Raw genomic sequence first — 13,769 nt, 5'->3', positions numbered from 1 at the left:
CTTCGCGAGGCTTTTACAGCCTGCCCGCTTCCCCCCTTGGGACTCCTGAACATGTCCCTGCCCTCTGGCCTAGTCCCCAGCTCTTTTAAAGTTGCCGAGGTTGTGCCCATTTTAAAGAAACCCACGGCGGACCCTACGGTCTTGAGTAACTTTCGCCCCACCTCCCTTCTTCCCTACCTCAGTAAAGTTCTTGAGTCTCATGTTACCAACATTTTGAGCTCATTCATTGAACATTCCCAATATCTTGACTCCCAACAGGCCGGTTTTAGACCCGCCCACTCTACGGAGTCAGTCATACTTTCAGTTATGGAGGAACTGTGGAGAGGGGGCGGACTCTAACATCAGCCAGGTTTTGGTGCTCCTGGATTTGTCGGCCGCCTTTGACACGGTCGGCCATGATATTTTGATTGACCGTGTCAGGAAGGCTGGCATCGGGGCACCGCTCTGGACTGGGTTTCGCCACCAGGCGGTCCGGTTCTCTCAGTTTACTGCTGACAGGGTCGGTCTAACATGTGGCGTCCCGCAGGGCTCCTCCTTATCCCCTCTTTATTTTAATTTATACCTGACCCCCCTTATCCGGTCCTTTCGAGGCAATCATGTCACCGCGTTTAATTACGCGGATGACATCCAGTTGATTTTTAACATTGATGTCTCGGCGGAGTCCATTCTTAATTTCCAGTCTACCCTCTGTCACATCAGTGACTGGATGGGGGTCAACCACCTCAAGCTTAACCCCGACAAGACACAACTGGTTCTTGTCGGGGGAGCTGCCAAACCATGGAAACCTACTTTTTGGCCTGCGAGTCTAGGTCTTCCCCCTAGCCCAGTCGGGAGTTATCATCAGTAATGATCTCACGATGAAGCCCCAGATCAATGCTGTAGTCTCGTCTATTTTCTTCCAGCTGCGAAAGGTTTTGACCACTGAGGCCCTTATCCTAGTCCTGTTATGTTATGTTATGTTAAAATCAATTTATAAAGCGCTCGTACGCCCGTGGGCTTCATGGCGCTATAGGAAATATGAAGAGTCTGAACAACATAACACTAAGCTAACAAAGGCTAATGGTAGGCTTGAGAGAACAACCAGGTTTTTAGTCCCTTACGGAAGGTGAGCAAGTCCTTACTCTGCCTAATCGGTAAGGGGATGGAGTTCCAAAGTGAAGCTGCTAGATAGCGAAAGCAGCAGCCGCCCTGTCGCTTCCTTTTAAAGCGAGGGACCTCCATTAAGGATTTTTGAGCAGAGCGCAGGCTTCTAATAGGAGTATATTTAGAAACCAAACTGCGAATAAAGGCAGGGCCTTTATCTTGTGTGACCTTGAAGGTGATACAGCCAGCTTTAAAGGCAATGCGTTGGGAAATCGGAAGCCAGTGAAGCTTTTCTAGTCCTGGTTTGATGGAAGACCATTTTGGCTGTTGTAAAATGAGTCTAGCCGCCTGGTTCTGGACTAATTGAAGTCTCTTAGACAGGCCCACTGGAAGTCCCAGGTAGACGCTGTTGGAATAGTCCAAGCGGGACATGACCAAGGCAATAGTAACCTGGATTAAGGCAGACTGGGTGAGTAAGTGAGCAATTTTTTTTATTTTCCTCATTTGGAAAAAGCTTGCGGAAACCACGGCACCCACCTGGGTTTTTAAGGACAGGTCCGTGTGGAGCGTGATCCCTAGGCTCTTTACAGCAGTGGACCTTACAGGAGAAGTGCCTAGGTCTGCTGGCCAGAAGTTGACACTCCAGCTGGAGTGTCAACTCCAGGATTGACTATGCCAATTCCCTTTATGCAGGCATCCCGGCCTATCTTTTTGAAGAGGCTGCAGCTCGTTCAGAACCAGGCTGCACGTCTCATTCATCATCAACCTAGGCACCAACATGTTAGTCCATTGTTAAAGTCACTCCACTGGCTCCCCGTGTCTTAGTGGTGCAAATTTAAGCTATGCTGTACTATGTTTAAGTTCCTCGCCATCTTTTATTTCTTCACTACTACACCCCTATGTTACTTCTCGTAATCTTCGTTCCTCCTACCTGGCCCTACTTTCGGTCCCGTTTTTTAAACACAAGAAACATGGAGGATTGAAATTTTTATTTCTTGCTCCTTCCTTTTGGAATTCACTCTCTTTAAGCATTAGATCTGCTTTTCCCTATGCACGTTTTAGGTCCCTTCTCAAAACACACTTGTTCTGTAATGCATATCACTAACGCCTATCGTCTTGCGGACTGTCTTCCCCCTGTTGCTCGAGCGCCAAGAAACCGCCAGGTGTTAGCTGCACTTTAGAAATAATTTTTACATTACATTACATTACAAGTTGAGAAATATATTTTTTTAAATATAGAAGTCAATATTATTGTTTGCAAAGATATAGTTGTAGAAAATATTGAATTTAAATTAGTGGTATGTATTGCAGTATACATTTTAAATGTCAAGTCAAGTCAAAACAAGCTTTATTCGATTACATTTAAAATCATAAAAGCGACAAAACAGCATATATTTAAAAGTTAATTACAATTTGATAAGATTCGTGAAAGTTACAAAAGCAAAACAATTTAGTAAAATTCATGGGAGTTAAAAAAGCAAGCAATCAGGGGTTCAAATCACTCAAGGTGTCCCCTGTACATGCATCTGAGGGTTCATGTTAGTATAAATCTTACAGAGTGCAAAAAGTAAAAAAGTTAAAAATTGTTAAAAGATCAATAGCAGGAAAACAGGGTGATAAAATCACCCTTCCAATTGTCTCGGGGATAGCATCCTGGTCCTTGTACGCATGGCAGCGACCAGGAAGCTAGCAACCCCGAGAATTGTCCTGGTACTACCTAATAACTGAAGATAAAGTAAAGCAGGCCGTACCTGGACAAAACCTGCATCTCTTAAAATGGGTGCCAAGAACCTCGATCTACTGACTTTGTAGTGGCTACAAAACATAATGAAATGCATGAGGGTTTGCTCAGAGAAGTTATCACAGCTACACGGGGTAGACTCATCAGGAACACCCCACACAGGAAAATCACCCAGGCAGTATTGGATTACATTGAACCTAAATCTGATAAGCAGGTGACGATGGTATGGTCTGCTCACGATTTTTAGATAAGGTTCAACTTGGGGCGAAGTCAGGAGTAGAAAGTTAGCTCTGACTCTTGGTTTAATTAATTCTTTCTCCTCCCGTGTTTGAACTGCCCTCCTCATAAAGTTTTCTTTAATCCATTTCAAGTCTCCCTTGAGTATAGTGTTTGGGTGGCTGAATAGATTTGGTCTGCCGAGTCTACCCATTTTATGTATTCCAGCCAAGGGATTTTTGAGGCGTTATCCAAGGTCATGCAATCCCTGAGAATTTTGTGGTTCAGAGTGATGTCCTTGTTCAGCCAAGTTTTGGTCCAACACACGAGGGGCGCTAGTTGGAGCGAGTCAGTGAGATAACCCAGCCCTAATTCAGTATGTATTGAAAGGACTGGTGTGGATTGTGGAACGCCCAACAAGGACCTGAGAAAGTGATTTTCCGCTGTTTGTAGTTTGCCACAGTTTGAGTGGGGCTCCGTAGGAGGCTATGGATAAACATTTGGTTTTGTAAACCTTCAATAATGCCTCCATCGGTCGAGACCCAAGGCGCTTGGCAAAACTCAAAAGTGCAGAGGTGGATCTGGTGACAGCTAAAGATTTTGCATCCACCTGTGGGGTCCAAGAGCCCTTCTCTTCGAATATCACACCCAGGTAAGTAAACACTTGTACTCTCGAGATCCCCTCTCCACAGCAACTAAAGGATTTCAACTTTTTTGGTCTTGGTCGCTTCCCTGCCAGCATAATATGTGATTTTTTGTTATTGACCAAGAGGTCTAGCGAGGACATAAAGTGACCAAATGCGTTAAGGAGCCTCTGTAACCCCACCCCTGTGCGAGCTAAAAGCACCGCATCGTCCGCGTAGAGGAGTACGGGAACTGCGGACCCCCCCACATGAGGGATATCGGGTGTAGACCCCTCCAGGGCTTTATCTATGGAGTTGATATAAATGGTAAACAGGAGTGGGGCTAAGATACAGCCCTGCCTGACACCTCTTCTGGAACTAAATGGTCTGGTGGTTTTGCCATCACGGTTAGTTCTAATAGTAGCTGATAGGTCTGCGTGGAGTGCGGCCAGGAAATCTACCAGAGGGGGATCGATCCCAATACCAGCCAGTATGGTCCATAGCTTGGCCCTATTGACCAAGTCAAAGGCCGAGGAAAGGTCCATAAAGGCCAAGTATCAGTGACCCTCCTTAGCCATAGTATATTTACTGATCAGCATGTGGAGGTTCAAGCACTGCTCTATTGTACCTCTTTTCTCCCTGAAACCGTATTGCAGGTCAGAGAGCACCCCCTTCTCCTTAATAATGTCGCCTAATCTGTGTAGAATGACTCTGCCAAGAACCTTTACGGCAGAGTCGATTAGCTAAATCGGCCTGTAGCATGCCGGGTCCGATCTAGAGCCCTTCTTAAATATAGGGATGATGGTTGAGGTGGACAAGGTTTTTGGGAACCCCACGATGACAGTTGAATTAAAAACATTAGTAAGGATTTTGGCCCAGAATAGTGACTGCGAGCTATATAGGTCTGCAGGGACTCCGTCTGGGCCCGGTGCCTTATGTTTGGTCATTTCTTCAATTGCCCTGATAACCTCAAATTCGGAAAAGGACAGAAGAGGAGTTTCAGTGGGAGGCTGATGGGGATGGGGTGTGGCTGGAAGATCTGCACTGTTGTAAATTTTACTGAAGTGGTTCACCCAGGCATCCTCTGGTATCAGGCAGTCCAACACAGAGTTGTTAGAGGAGGCAAAATAAGGGTGATTTAAGATCATTCAAAATTGTTAACTGTCTCTCAGTACGCTGACCGATGTTAAACTGTCCCAGGCCTCGCTTTTGTATTGTTTTTTGCGTGTCTCTGTAGCCTGCCTATATTCTTTTCTGAGCCGACCCACCAACTCCCTATCTCTGGGCTGATGTTTAAGAGCCTGGAGCAGGGCATTGTGTTTTTTTGAGCACTCCCTGTCGAACCATCTAGGGCTAGATGAAACCGCTTGATTCTTTCTGGTCGTCAGGTCATGGCTAATTTGTTTGCATATGGCGGTGAAGGAGGTAATGATGGCTGTTCCCTCACTTGTACTCTCCGTGCAGGTTTTAATGTCAGCTTGTCTGTTCTGTAGAAGGTTGTCCATGAAGTTCTCCGGGACAACCTTTGCCCAATTTAATCTGCGGCACTGCTCCCTAGGGACAAGGGCGTCTCCACCGTCCCCCAGACGCTCAACCTGGGTGGCAGTGTTGTCGCCCATGTCCAGGGTCAGGACTACAGGATTGTGGTCGCTAAAAGGGGAAGTGCAAACTTCATAGACTACCGCCATATTGGTTAGGCCAGGAGTAGTAAAAATGTAATCGACGATTGTACTGGCATCCCTGCCTACAAAAGTCGGTGCCCTCACTTCACCCCAGGACCCTTCAGCCTCATATAAATTTAAATTGGCAAGTAAGTTTTCTAGGTCCGCCCCATGCGCGGTGTGCTCAAAGTGAGTACTAACAGCTCCCGGAGGGCCCAATACCTCCGTGGACAAACAACCCCAGCCACATGGGTGAACGTTAAAATCTTCCAATAACAGGATATCGAATGAAGCGTGTTGCTTTGACTTGTATGATAATAAAAACAGAGATAGGGACTTCAAATGAGAACAGTTACTATCCCTTGTGGGGGCATTATAGAAATTGATTATCAGGATTAGCGGGGAGTTTGGCCTGACCCACTCAATGCAAAGAATGTTATCGGAGGTGCAATCAATCTTCGTGGTGACCCCCGCCAGTTTTAAAGAGAAGAGAATGTGCAGCCCTCCTTTGTGCCTTCCGCCCTCCCCTGGGATTGCCTTGACTGAAAAGCTCCGGAACCCGTCCAGGAAAAAATTGTCACTGGCATCCCACGTTTCTTGGAAACCCAAAATCTCATATTGGGACACGAATTTTAACCATCTGGCATCCGTGGCTTTCTTCCCTAACCCAGCGATGTTCCAGCTTACTACTGATATGTGGCAATTCCTACGAGCAGTGCTAGCCTCCGTAAGAGGGGGCACATTAGGTGGTTGTCAATCGTTGGAATCCAGAGGGGAGTCAGTAGAAAGGGGGGAGAACCTATTAGTGAGTAAAATCCCTGCCCCCTGGCTGCCAATGTGGTGTACTTGGGTGGGTGGGGCTACTACGGGATTGGAACTCACCCGCAGTAAGGCCTGTTGAGTTTGGTATGATATATGTGGAGGGGCCCTTGTCCAACCAGCTTTACCTAGGTGTGGGATAGGTGGGTGGGAAGATCTTGTCTGGGGATGTGTGGGAGGGGGATAAAAGTACCCTAGTGGGAGTGGTCTGATACCGTCACCGACTAGCTCAGAGCCGTCCCATAGGAGACTGTCTGCTATGTTACCTCTGTCAAAATTAACAATAACACAATCCCCAGGAATACATTTCGCCCTCCCACCCACCCAATCCACCCTCCTGGCAGCTATGATGTGTCTGCCCACATCCACACTCCCGCTGCTGAACTGTGAGCACCAGTTTCTAGTTCTGTTTAAGAGCTCGTGTTCAGTTTCGCTCTGTTGTGGTTTGAGGCGCGGGATCCCGGTCAGAATAACAACTAAACGGGCAGCGTCCGGTGGGAGATGCACTGCCCGGGTCAGTCTTTTACGAGGGTCATTGAGTTTGTGCCCCTGTCCTGAGGAAATCGATGCCACACTTGCTGCCCCATCCGCCGCGCTGGCCGCTGTTTGTGCCCCCCTCAATGAAGCAATCTTGTCGTCATGTGCTGTGACCGTAGCGGCACGGTTGGTGCTAGATGTTTGCATGTGCGAGCTAACTTGCACATTGGCAGTGTCGTTAGTTGTTTGGGGTGTCCTCCCTTGTTGCTCAGGTATTGGATTATTTTTAAAGTGCGGGTCACAGTGTACATTGCGCTCATGTAAGAGTTTATCGATCTTGTCGCATTTACTCATGATGTTATTCACGCATGTTTTGAGGGTGTCCACAATATCTTTCGCTATATTTACCAGCAAAGGTTCCACCCGGGATTCAAATAAGCCCTCTTTTACTTCGACCAGATGGGCGTGGGCATCCTCAGAGATCAGTTTATCCGCACTACCTGAGTCACCCTTGCGGATTGTCCTGCCTCGTTTGTGTTTGGCTTTAGCTGGTATGTTATTAGCCAGTTCATGGTATACAGTTTCACTACTGGATTGAGGAGGAGGGGTAGTGGTCCTAGTTGCGGGAGGAATATTAGGAGCCCTTACAACAATACTGGGTTCTAGTGGAATATGGGGGGCAGACTCGGGAACAACTATATTGTTTAGGTCCCCCGACTCTGTGGTAGGCTGATCAAGACCCAGTTCTTTTTCCACGTTTGATATTTCATCATTCAGAGCCCCCACCGCAGATGTGAGGTAAGATATAATAGACTCTGCTTTTCTGGGTACCTTGGCCTTCTTACCTTCGCCCATATTCACAGTCAGCTTGCGTTTCCCCATTGTCAGGGGCAGAGTCACTGGCCCTGCCCTGCCTCCTCCTGCCAACGACTGCCAAGGACTGTCCAGCCCTTGTCCTGGGCTTCTCCCGGGTGCTTCCCGCGCTCTCCCGCGTCGCGGGGGGAGGTGCAGCAGTATATGCGCCGCCTGGCGCCAACTCGCGGGGTGCGGCTTCCGGCCGCTCGGGATGCTGGGGGTTGGAGTCCTTGCTTCCCCGATCCCTGGTCTCCGCTCTCTGGTCCGCGGCGGCGCTCGTAGGCAGAGAGCGCCGTGGCTGCAGATTAGGCATAGTTTGTGTGGGATGAAAGGTTTATGACATGTTGTGCCTTGATACTAATCTCAGTCGGCCACTGGGAAAGGAACTGCCCGAACAGGTTTGGCTTGAAGCAGTGGAGTCAGCTCGCCCAGGTCACAGAGAAGTCAGCTAAAGGTGTACGTGTCCTTTGGATCGAATTCGGCCTTAGTCATTTGACTATGTGAGGGCAATCACAAAATGGCTGCCTGCTCACAAAATGGAACCGAGGGTTCAAGACGAAAACTTCGATTTAAGGGTGATCTCGTCACTCGGGTATGACGAAAATGCTTAGGTATAGTATTTAAGTCATTACTGGTCTGCTGGTACCAAAATTGTCATGATACGATGATATTTATAACACGATTGTAAATTTCGGTACCAACGAATAGCTGAGTCCAGAATTTTCAGTACCACACATGGAGCCCAAACTCCCCTTTCCCTTGCAGCCCTATCGTATTCTGGTGTGTCTTGCAATGATGGGAGGCCTTCAGCTAGCCATGTGCTATACTAAAATAAACTACTGTAAGGAGCCCAGGATCTGACTGCCACCTTTTCAGGGAAGAAAGAAGTCATGGGAGGCTTTCCACTCAATGCTTACAATTTACTCACACATGTTGCTGTCTTAATGGCAATGAGAAACACTGTTTTAAAACAAAGTAGTTGCAAAGAGCAACTGTGCACTAGTTGAAATGGGGAACAATAAAAAAACAAGACGATTATGGTACCATTTTGGTCTTATGAAAAGTGATATAGTAAATTTATGTAGCCTTTCAAAACCCTCATAACAATGGGAGATTTGAAGAGGCATTCCTGTTCAGGAAGACATACAGTGGCTGATAAGGCTGATACGTAACCCTTAATCATGCCCAATGTGCATCCTTACGAAGGTAGCTGTAAGATGTCAAATAGATGGGCCTGAAAAGCGTCTGTTGAGTTGTCCGCACTCCACTTTACAAACCTACTCCATCTACCTGAATATACCATTTTGGTGGAGTGTCTTCAGGCACATAAGATAACATCCACTACTTCTAGGCATAAAGGTTGAGGCTCTGGAGGCTAAAACATCTGGCAACATTCCAGAGTTTCTCAGCCATGCATTCCGATGTAGGGAAGGCAACATCTCCATAGGTCTATCAACAGATTTTGTAATGTACAGGTCATTCTGGATCACATAATTAGTAACAGCTTTTTCAAGCTCTATTAATCCTGAAAAGTGGGTCTGCAAATGATTGGGTAAATTGAGGAGAATGGTCTGTGTCATGTCCGAGAAAGAATGTACATATCGTCTGTGGAGACAGGCGGCGTTTAGCGACGTTAGGGCAAGCAAACCACTGAGAAGGTTTTCTTAGTATATTGCTCCATCTTCTTGGATCCTTATCTGGTAGCATGGTAGGGAAGGTGCCCGAAGAACATTTTGAGTTGCAAGATGCAGAACTACAAGGCTTTCTGGTGATAGATTAGACAATAGGAAACTGAGTACCCAAGAGCTGGTTGAAAGCGTCTTGCAACCATTTTTTGAGTAAAGTGGAGATTATGGGTTTTTCCCACATCACAAGGATAGGCTCTGTGACAGGCTCATTAAAGGGGAGCAAGGGTGCCTTTCTATGAGCCGTAGCATGCAGGATCTCTCTGAGAATGTTGCATTTAATGTTTGAAGAAGGGAGGTGGAGTTTCAGCATTTCTGCCGTCTTTTTTATCAGAGAGTGATAAGCAGTAAACTCAAGCGAAGAAAACTCTGTTGGGGAATACAGGTCTCATTCAGGCAAGGTATCCAACCCAATAGCATTTTCAGCCCTCAAAATGTGTCTTCAAAGTCATGGAGTGACCATCCCCATCATCTCTGTCCTGGCTGGGTCTACATGAGGATCAGAATCTCCCCAAAAACCTCTCTCCTCTTCTATGAGTTGCTGTGCCTCCCAGCATGAACACTGTTGGGGAATCTCTGAATGGAGTAATATTTAGTGGTTGGTGGTGCTCGCGTAGAGGTACTCCACGGAATTTCACAGAGTTACTAGAAAACTCCCTGGCCGGTAGAGTGCCCCCCTTCCCCCTGCCCCATGCTATAAATATAGAGTTGTAAACGTCACCCCTTCAAAAATCAGAACACCTCACAAGACAGATCTCCTAAGTCTGGCAGTGTCATGCTGCAGCCGTATGTGTTGCACTCCATCCCTGTAAGAGTTCCTCCTCGGGACAGAGGCAATGGAACAATGGAGAAGTGCAGTGGCTTGGTGATTGCTGGAGTAGGCAAGTCAGCAATGGATGACTGCAGCATGATGGCAATGGCGGAATACCGCTTAGTATGTGCCTGCCGGCTCACTTGTGTGGCCTTCCTTTCCTCAATTTGTTCATCTTAGAACCTTCTTGATCAAACACAGCACACATTGCACAGTGTCTTTAGACCATGACTGCTCCTGGGATTTCACCTAAGGACCCAAGCCAAGATGGTGAGCAGACCAGCAAGACTTATGCCATATTTCCCAAGCCGATATGATGAAACAGGATTATTCCTGTCCAACCTCTACGAAAGGGGGAGTTTTCAGATTCATCCTGACAATGCAAATCATTTGGAAAGTTTTTTTTAATTGTGTTTTTCCCCCGTGCTTCATCTTTGTTCCAGTTTTCCTTCAAGCATTTTTCCTTTCCTTATGGGAGTTACTCTAAAAGATCCATCTTCTTCAGCCTTTATCTGTTCGAGTGATCCATCACTCATCTTTGTCACCTTCATCAATGGAGGTTTTTTGACCATTGGCTTTTTTCTCCCTGGGGTAATGCGTGGAGGCATCCACTGCTAAGCATTCCCGGTGTCAGCAGCACTGTGGATACTGGAAGGTGTCACCCTTACTTCTGGATGACCAAGTGACAGACGATAGACCATCCAAGTTCACAACATTTTGCACACTTACTTATGGGTGTAATAGTACCTGCTACATAATTATGAACTTGGTGACCTTACGTCAATTCACCAGATTTGTAAAGAACTTAGTAAACATGTACCTCAATAGAAAACAAATGGCAAAGAAAATGTGTAACAAACCTTATGCTTACATACAACTTCTCAAACCTCTATAGTACACTTTTGACCAGTAATTCATCAAAACTAAGTAAAAATGCCATTAAATTAAAAAACAATGCTCCGCCCCATTGACGTCCTAACTGCAGCACTAAAATGTCAGGTTACAAAAATGTTCAAGTTTATCACAATCTTTATCAATTGATAAGTCTTGAATCTGCAAGCATGCTAAGCATGTCAACCTACTTGTTTCAGCTGTAAAAAAGGGCTAACCCTGCATTTCATTGCATGAGGTAAAGTAGCCTTGCATTTGTCAAGGCTTACTTTTTGTTTAAAACTACATTTGTGTGATTTGGATTAGGAATATTCAAACAATTTGATGTTCATTGCATGAAATCTAATTCATTATTAAACATGTGTTTTACATTTTTAGTACAAGCCAACTCCTGAAGGTTTGTACACTAGAATATTGAAGACAAAATCTTGAATCTGCCAAAATATTGTGCCAGCATTTTTGACTACCACTGTTTTATGAGGTAAGTATATATATGTATATATATACATATTGATGTATTATTCTTTACAATTACATACTGTGAAGGTATATATCATTAAGGTAAGTATGGTCTTTACCTTCGCAGTATCATAGTAAATACTTTTTGGGTTTTGATCATAAAATATGGTCAATTAGGTAGCAACCCTCCCTACTGCAGGGTTAATAAGTCATTAAGTCATATACAGTCCTTTTGAGATAGCAGCCATTCTGGAAAATCCCCACCAGCAAGGAAAGAGCATTATAAAAGTCCTGTGTCATACCAAATGTCTACACTGCAGTGCACCCTGGCTCTGGATGTGGGTTGTCCTTCATTTGACAAATTGTAACAGTTGCTGTGCAACTGTTTACAATTTCAGCGATCTAAACCAAAGCGTACTCTTATTTTAAAAGGAGAAGTACACTCTGGAAATATATTTCTCTCTCCTGGTGAATCTTGTTCGCTACAGAGACCAGGGTCATCTGAACAATGCCAGGGTTGCAAGGGAGAACCCAGGGGTCGCAACTGCAACCTCTGGCAATCCCTTAATGTTGTCCATGGGTCATAGGAGGGACCTTTCCTCATTTCAAATCAGTTACGAGCTTCGTCGCCAGTACCTAATCCAGTTTCACTAACAAGTGTGATTGCAAAATATTTATACATACCTTTCGAAATTGCAATTAGGAGTGAACGAGTCTTTCTCACCCCTCGCTCATTGTGATTTGATGTGGGTCGGTAAACCCATTTCGCAAGTTGCAAATGATTGTTTTGCCCCATAAAATAGGTTTAATACATATCAAAATGTCAGTGAGATTTTGCAGAAACAAATTATGTGAACTTTCAAATCGGAGGATTTTCTAGTGCAAACTAGCTTTTGACATTAGACTCCAAGGTAATTGTTGAAGCAAACACACAGCTGGTAATATTCCTTTCATGCTTTTAATAATAGTGAATCAGAGTCTGGTTTTTAAAAATGAACTTACAAATGTTACATTGTGACGTCCTGATGTGTTGTAGGTGCACACCGTCTGCAACTCATCTCCCTGCAATTAAAGAATAAAGACATTGCTTATTACCAAATCTAGTTAAAGATTTTGAAGAATTCAGTGGCATGTTATCAAGGACGGCGTTAAAATTATCGCTGCTTTACCGGCAGAAAACTGCAGCTAAAGCGGTGATAATGGGCTAGATAATATGCCCTTGTGAATTCTCATAGCAGCCCAGGTTAACACCAGAACCTGGGCTGCTATGAGAATTCACAAGGACATATTATCAAGCCCATTATCCCCGCTTTAGCTGCAGTTTCCTACCGATAAAGCAGCGATAATTTTATCGCCTGTTCTTGATAATATGCCCCCCAGTGTGTTACAGTTGAAGAGCAGCCTATGTAGCAAAAAGAAGTGAGTTATTTGAAGTTTGGTGGGCAACTGGCCCTACTCACAGGGCAAAGGGGGCTACAACCTCAGCCACCCGCAGACAACAGCTCTCAATATTGGGAGATCATCTTCCTGGTGAAAAACTCAGTGGCTTCATGGCAGTTCCTCTGAACACAGTGTGAGTTTGCTGAATGGCTGCAATGTTTCAAGCACATGCTCAGCAAACCTTTGGCTTTTCAAAAACCGTTCAACAACATTTTGGGTTTTTCCAAAACATATTCACAAAGCAGAACCAGGTCAGGCTGCCTGAGGCACTTAGGTCAATGGCTGATGTCTGTTGGGCCATTGGTCTAAACCTTCCACTGGAAGAGCCATCTAGGGCATTACCAGCTGAAGCATGATAGTTTTTTAAACTACAAATAGACCGTCCCTTTTGGCAGGGATGGTAATACTCCACATTTATCAATGGCAACCCTGTCTGCCAAACTCTAGATATCCTCTTGATTATTGGTCCTGTGGAGAACTTAGCGATGATTTAGGAATATGCCTAATAGACAGAAGAGGATAGTGGGGAGGAGGTTATGTTTCAATCGATTCCTATGCACACATAATCGGTACTACAAAGAAACAAAAAGGTCCATGTGACACAGAAGCTGAAGGATTCGGGTCTGGGACAGGCCTGGAGCTTTCCTAAGATCAGTAGTGGAGAACTCTGCGCATAAAATGATAGGACATGCCTATCTTTCTATGTGCGGAATCTCCAACATGAGTGTGGAATCTCTGCAGTCATAAAATTACTCTTGTAAATCTGGGATTGTGTGAAATCCATGGGTGGACGCACAGGAACTCGCATGCTCCACCCATAGGACGCCTTGTTGCAGTACATTTCCTTAGGCACATAATGTGGCACAAATTACCCCTTGCGTGACTTTTTAAATGTCTACTAGCATTTTGCTTCATGGTTGAGCTATACAAATGGAGCAACCATGATTCAAATTGTTATTAAATCTGGCCCAGGACATTTATTAATCGGTAAAGCAGCACCAGCTCCTT

General features: G+C 45.3%; 1 protein-coding gene across 2 annotated transcripts in view; it reads right to left on the bottom strand.

Moving 5' to 3' along the window:
- Nucleotides 1-13,769, bottom strand: part of LOC147700831 (DBH-like monooxygenase protein 2) — a 564,025-nt gene that overhangs the window by 295,598 nt on the left and 254,658 nt on the right. For both annotated transcript variants that reach the window (XM_086928504.1, XM_086928505.1), the window contains exon 10: nt 12,324-12,383. In XM_086928504.1, the coding sequence (XP_086784630.1) occupies nt 12,324-12,383 (60 nt within the window). The remainder of the gene's footprint in view (nt 1-12,323; nt 12,384-13,769) is intronic.

The sequence above is a fragment of the Lissotriton vulgaris genome, chromosome 7 (genome assembly GCF_964263255.1).
Source record: "Lissotriton vulgaris chromosome 7, aLisVul1.2, whole genome shotgun sequence".
NCBI classification, from domain to species: Eukaryota; Metazoa; Chordata; class Amphibia; order Caudata; family Salamandridae; genus Lissotriton; species Lissotriton vulgaris.
The sequence above is the reverse complement of the archived record's forward strand: the minus strand, read 5'-3'. Positions and strand labels throughout refer to the sequence as shown.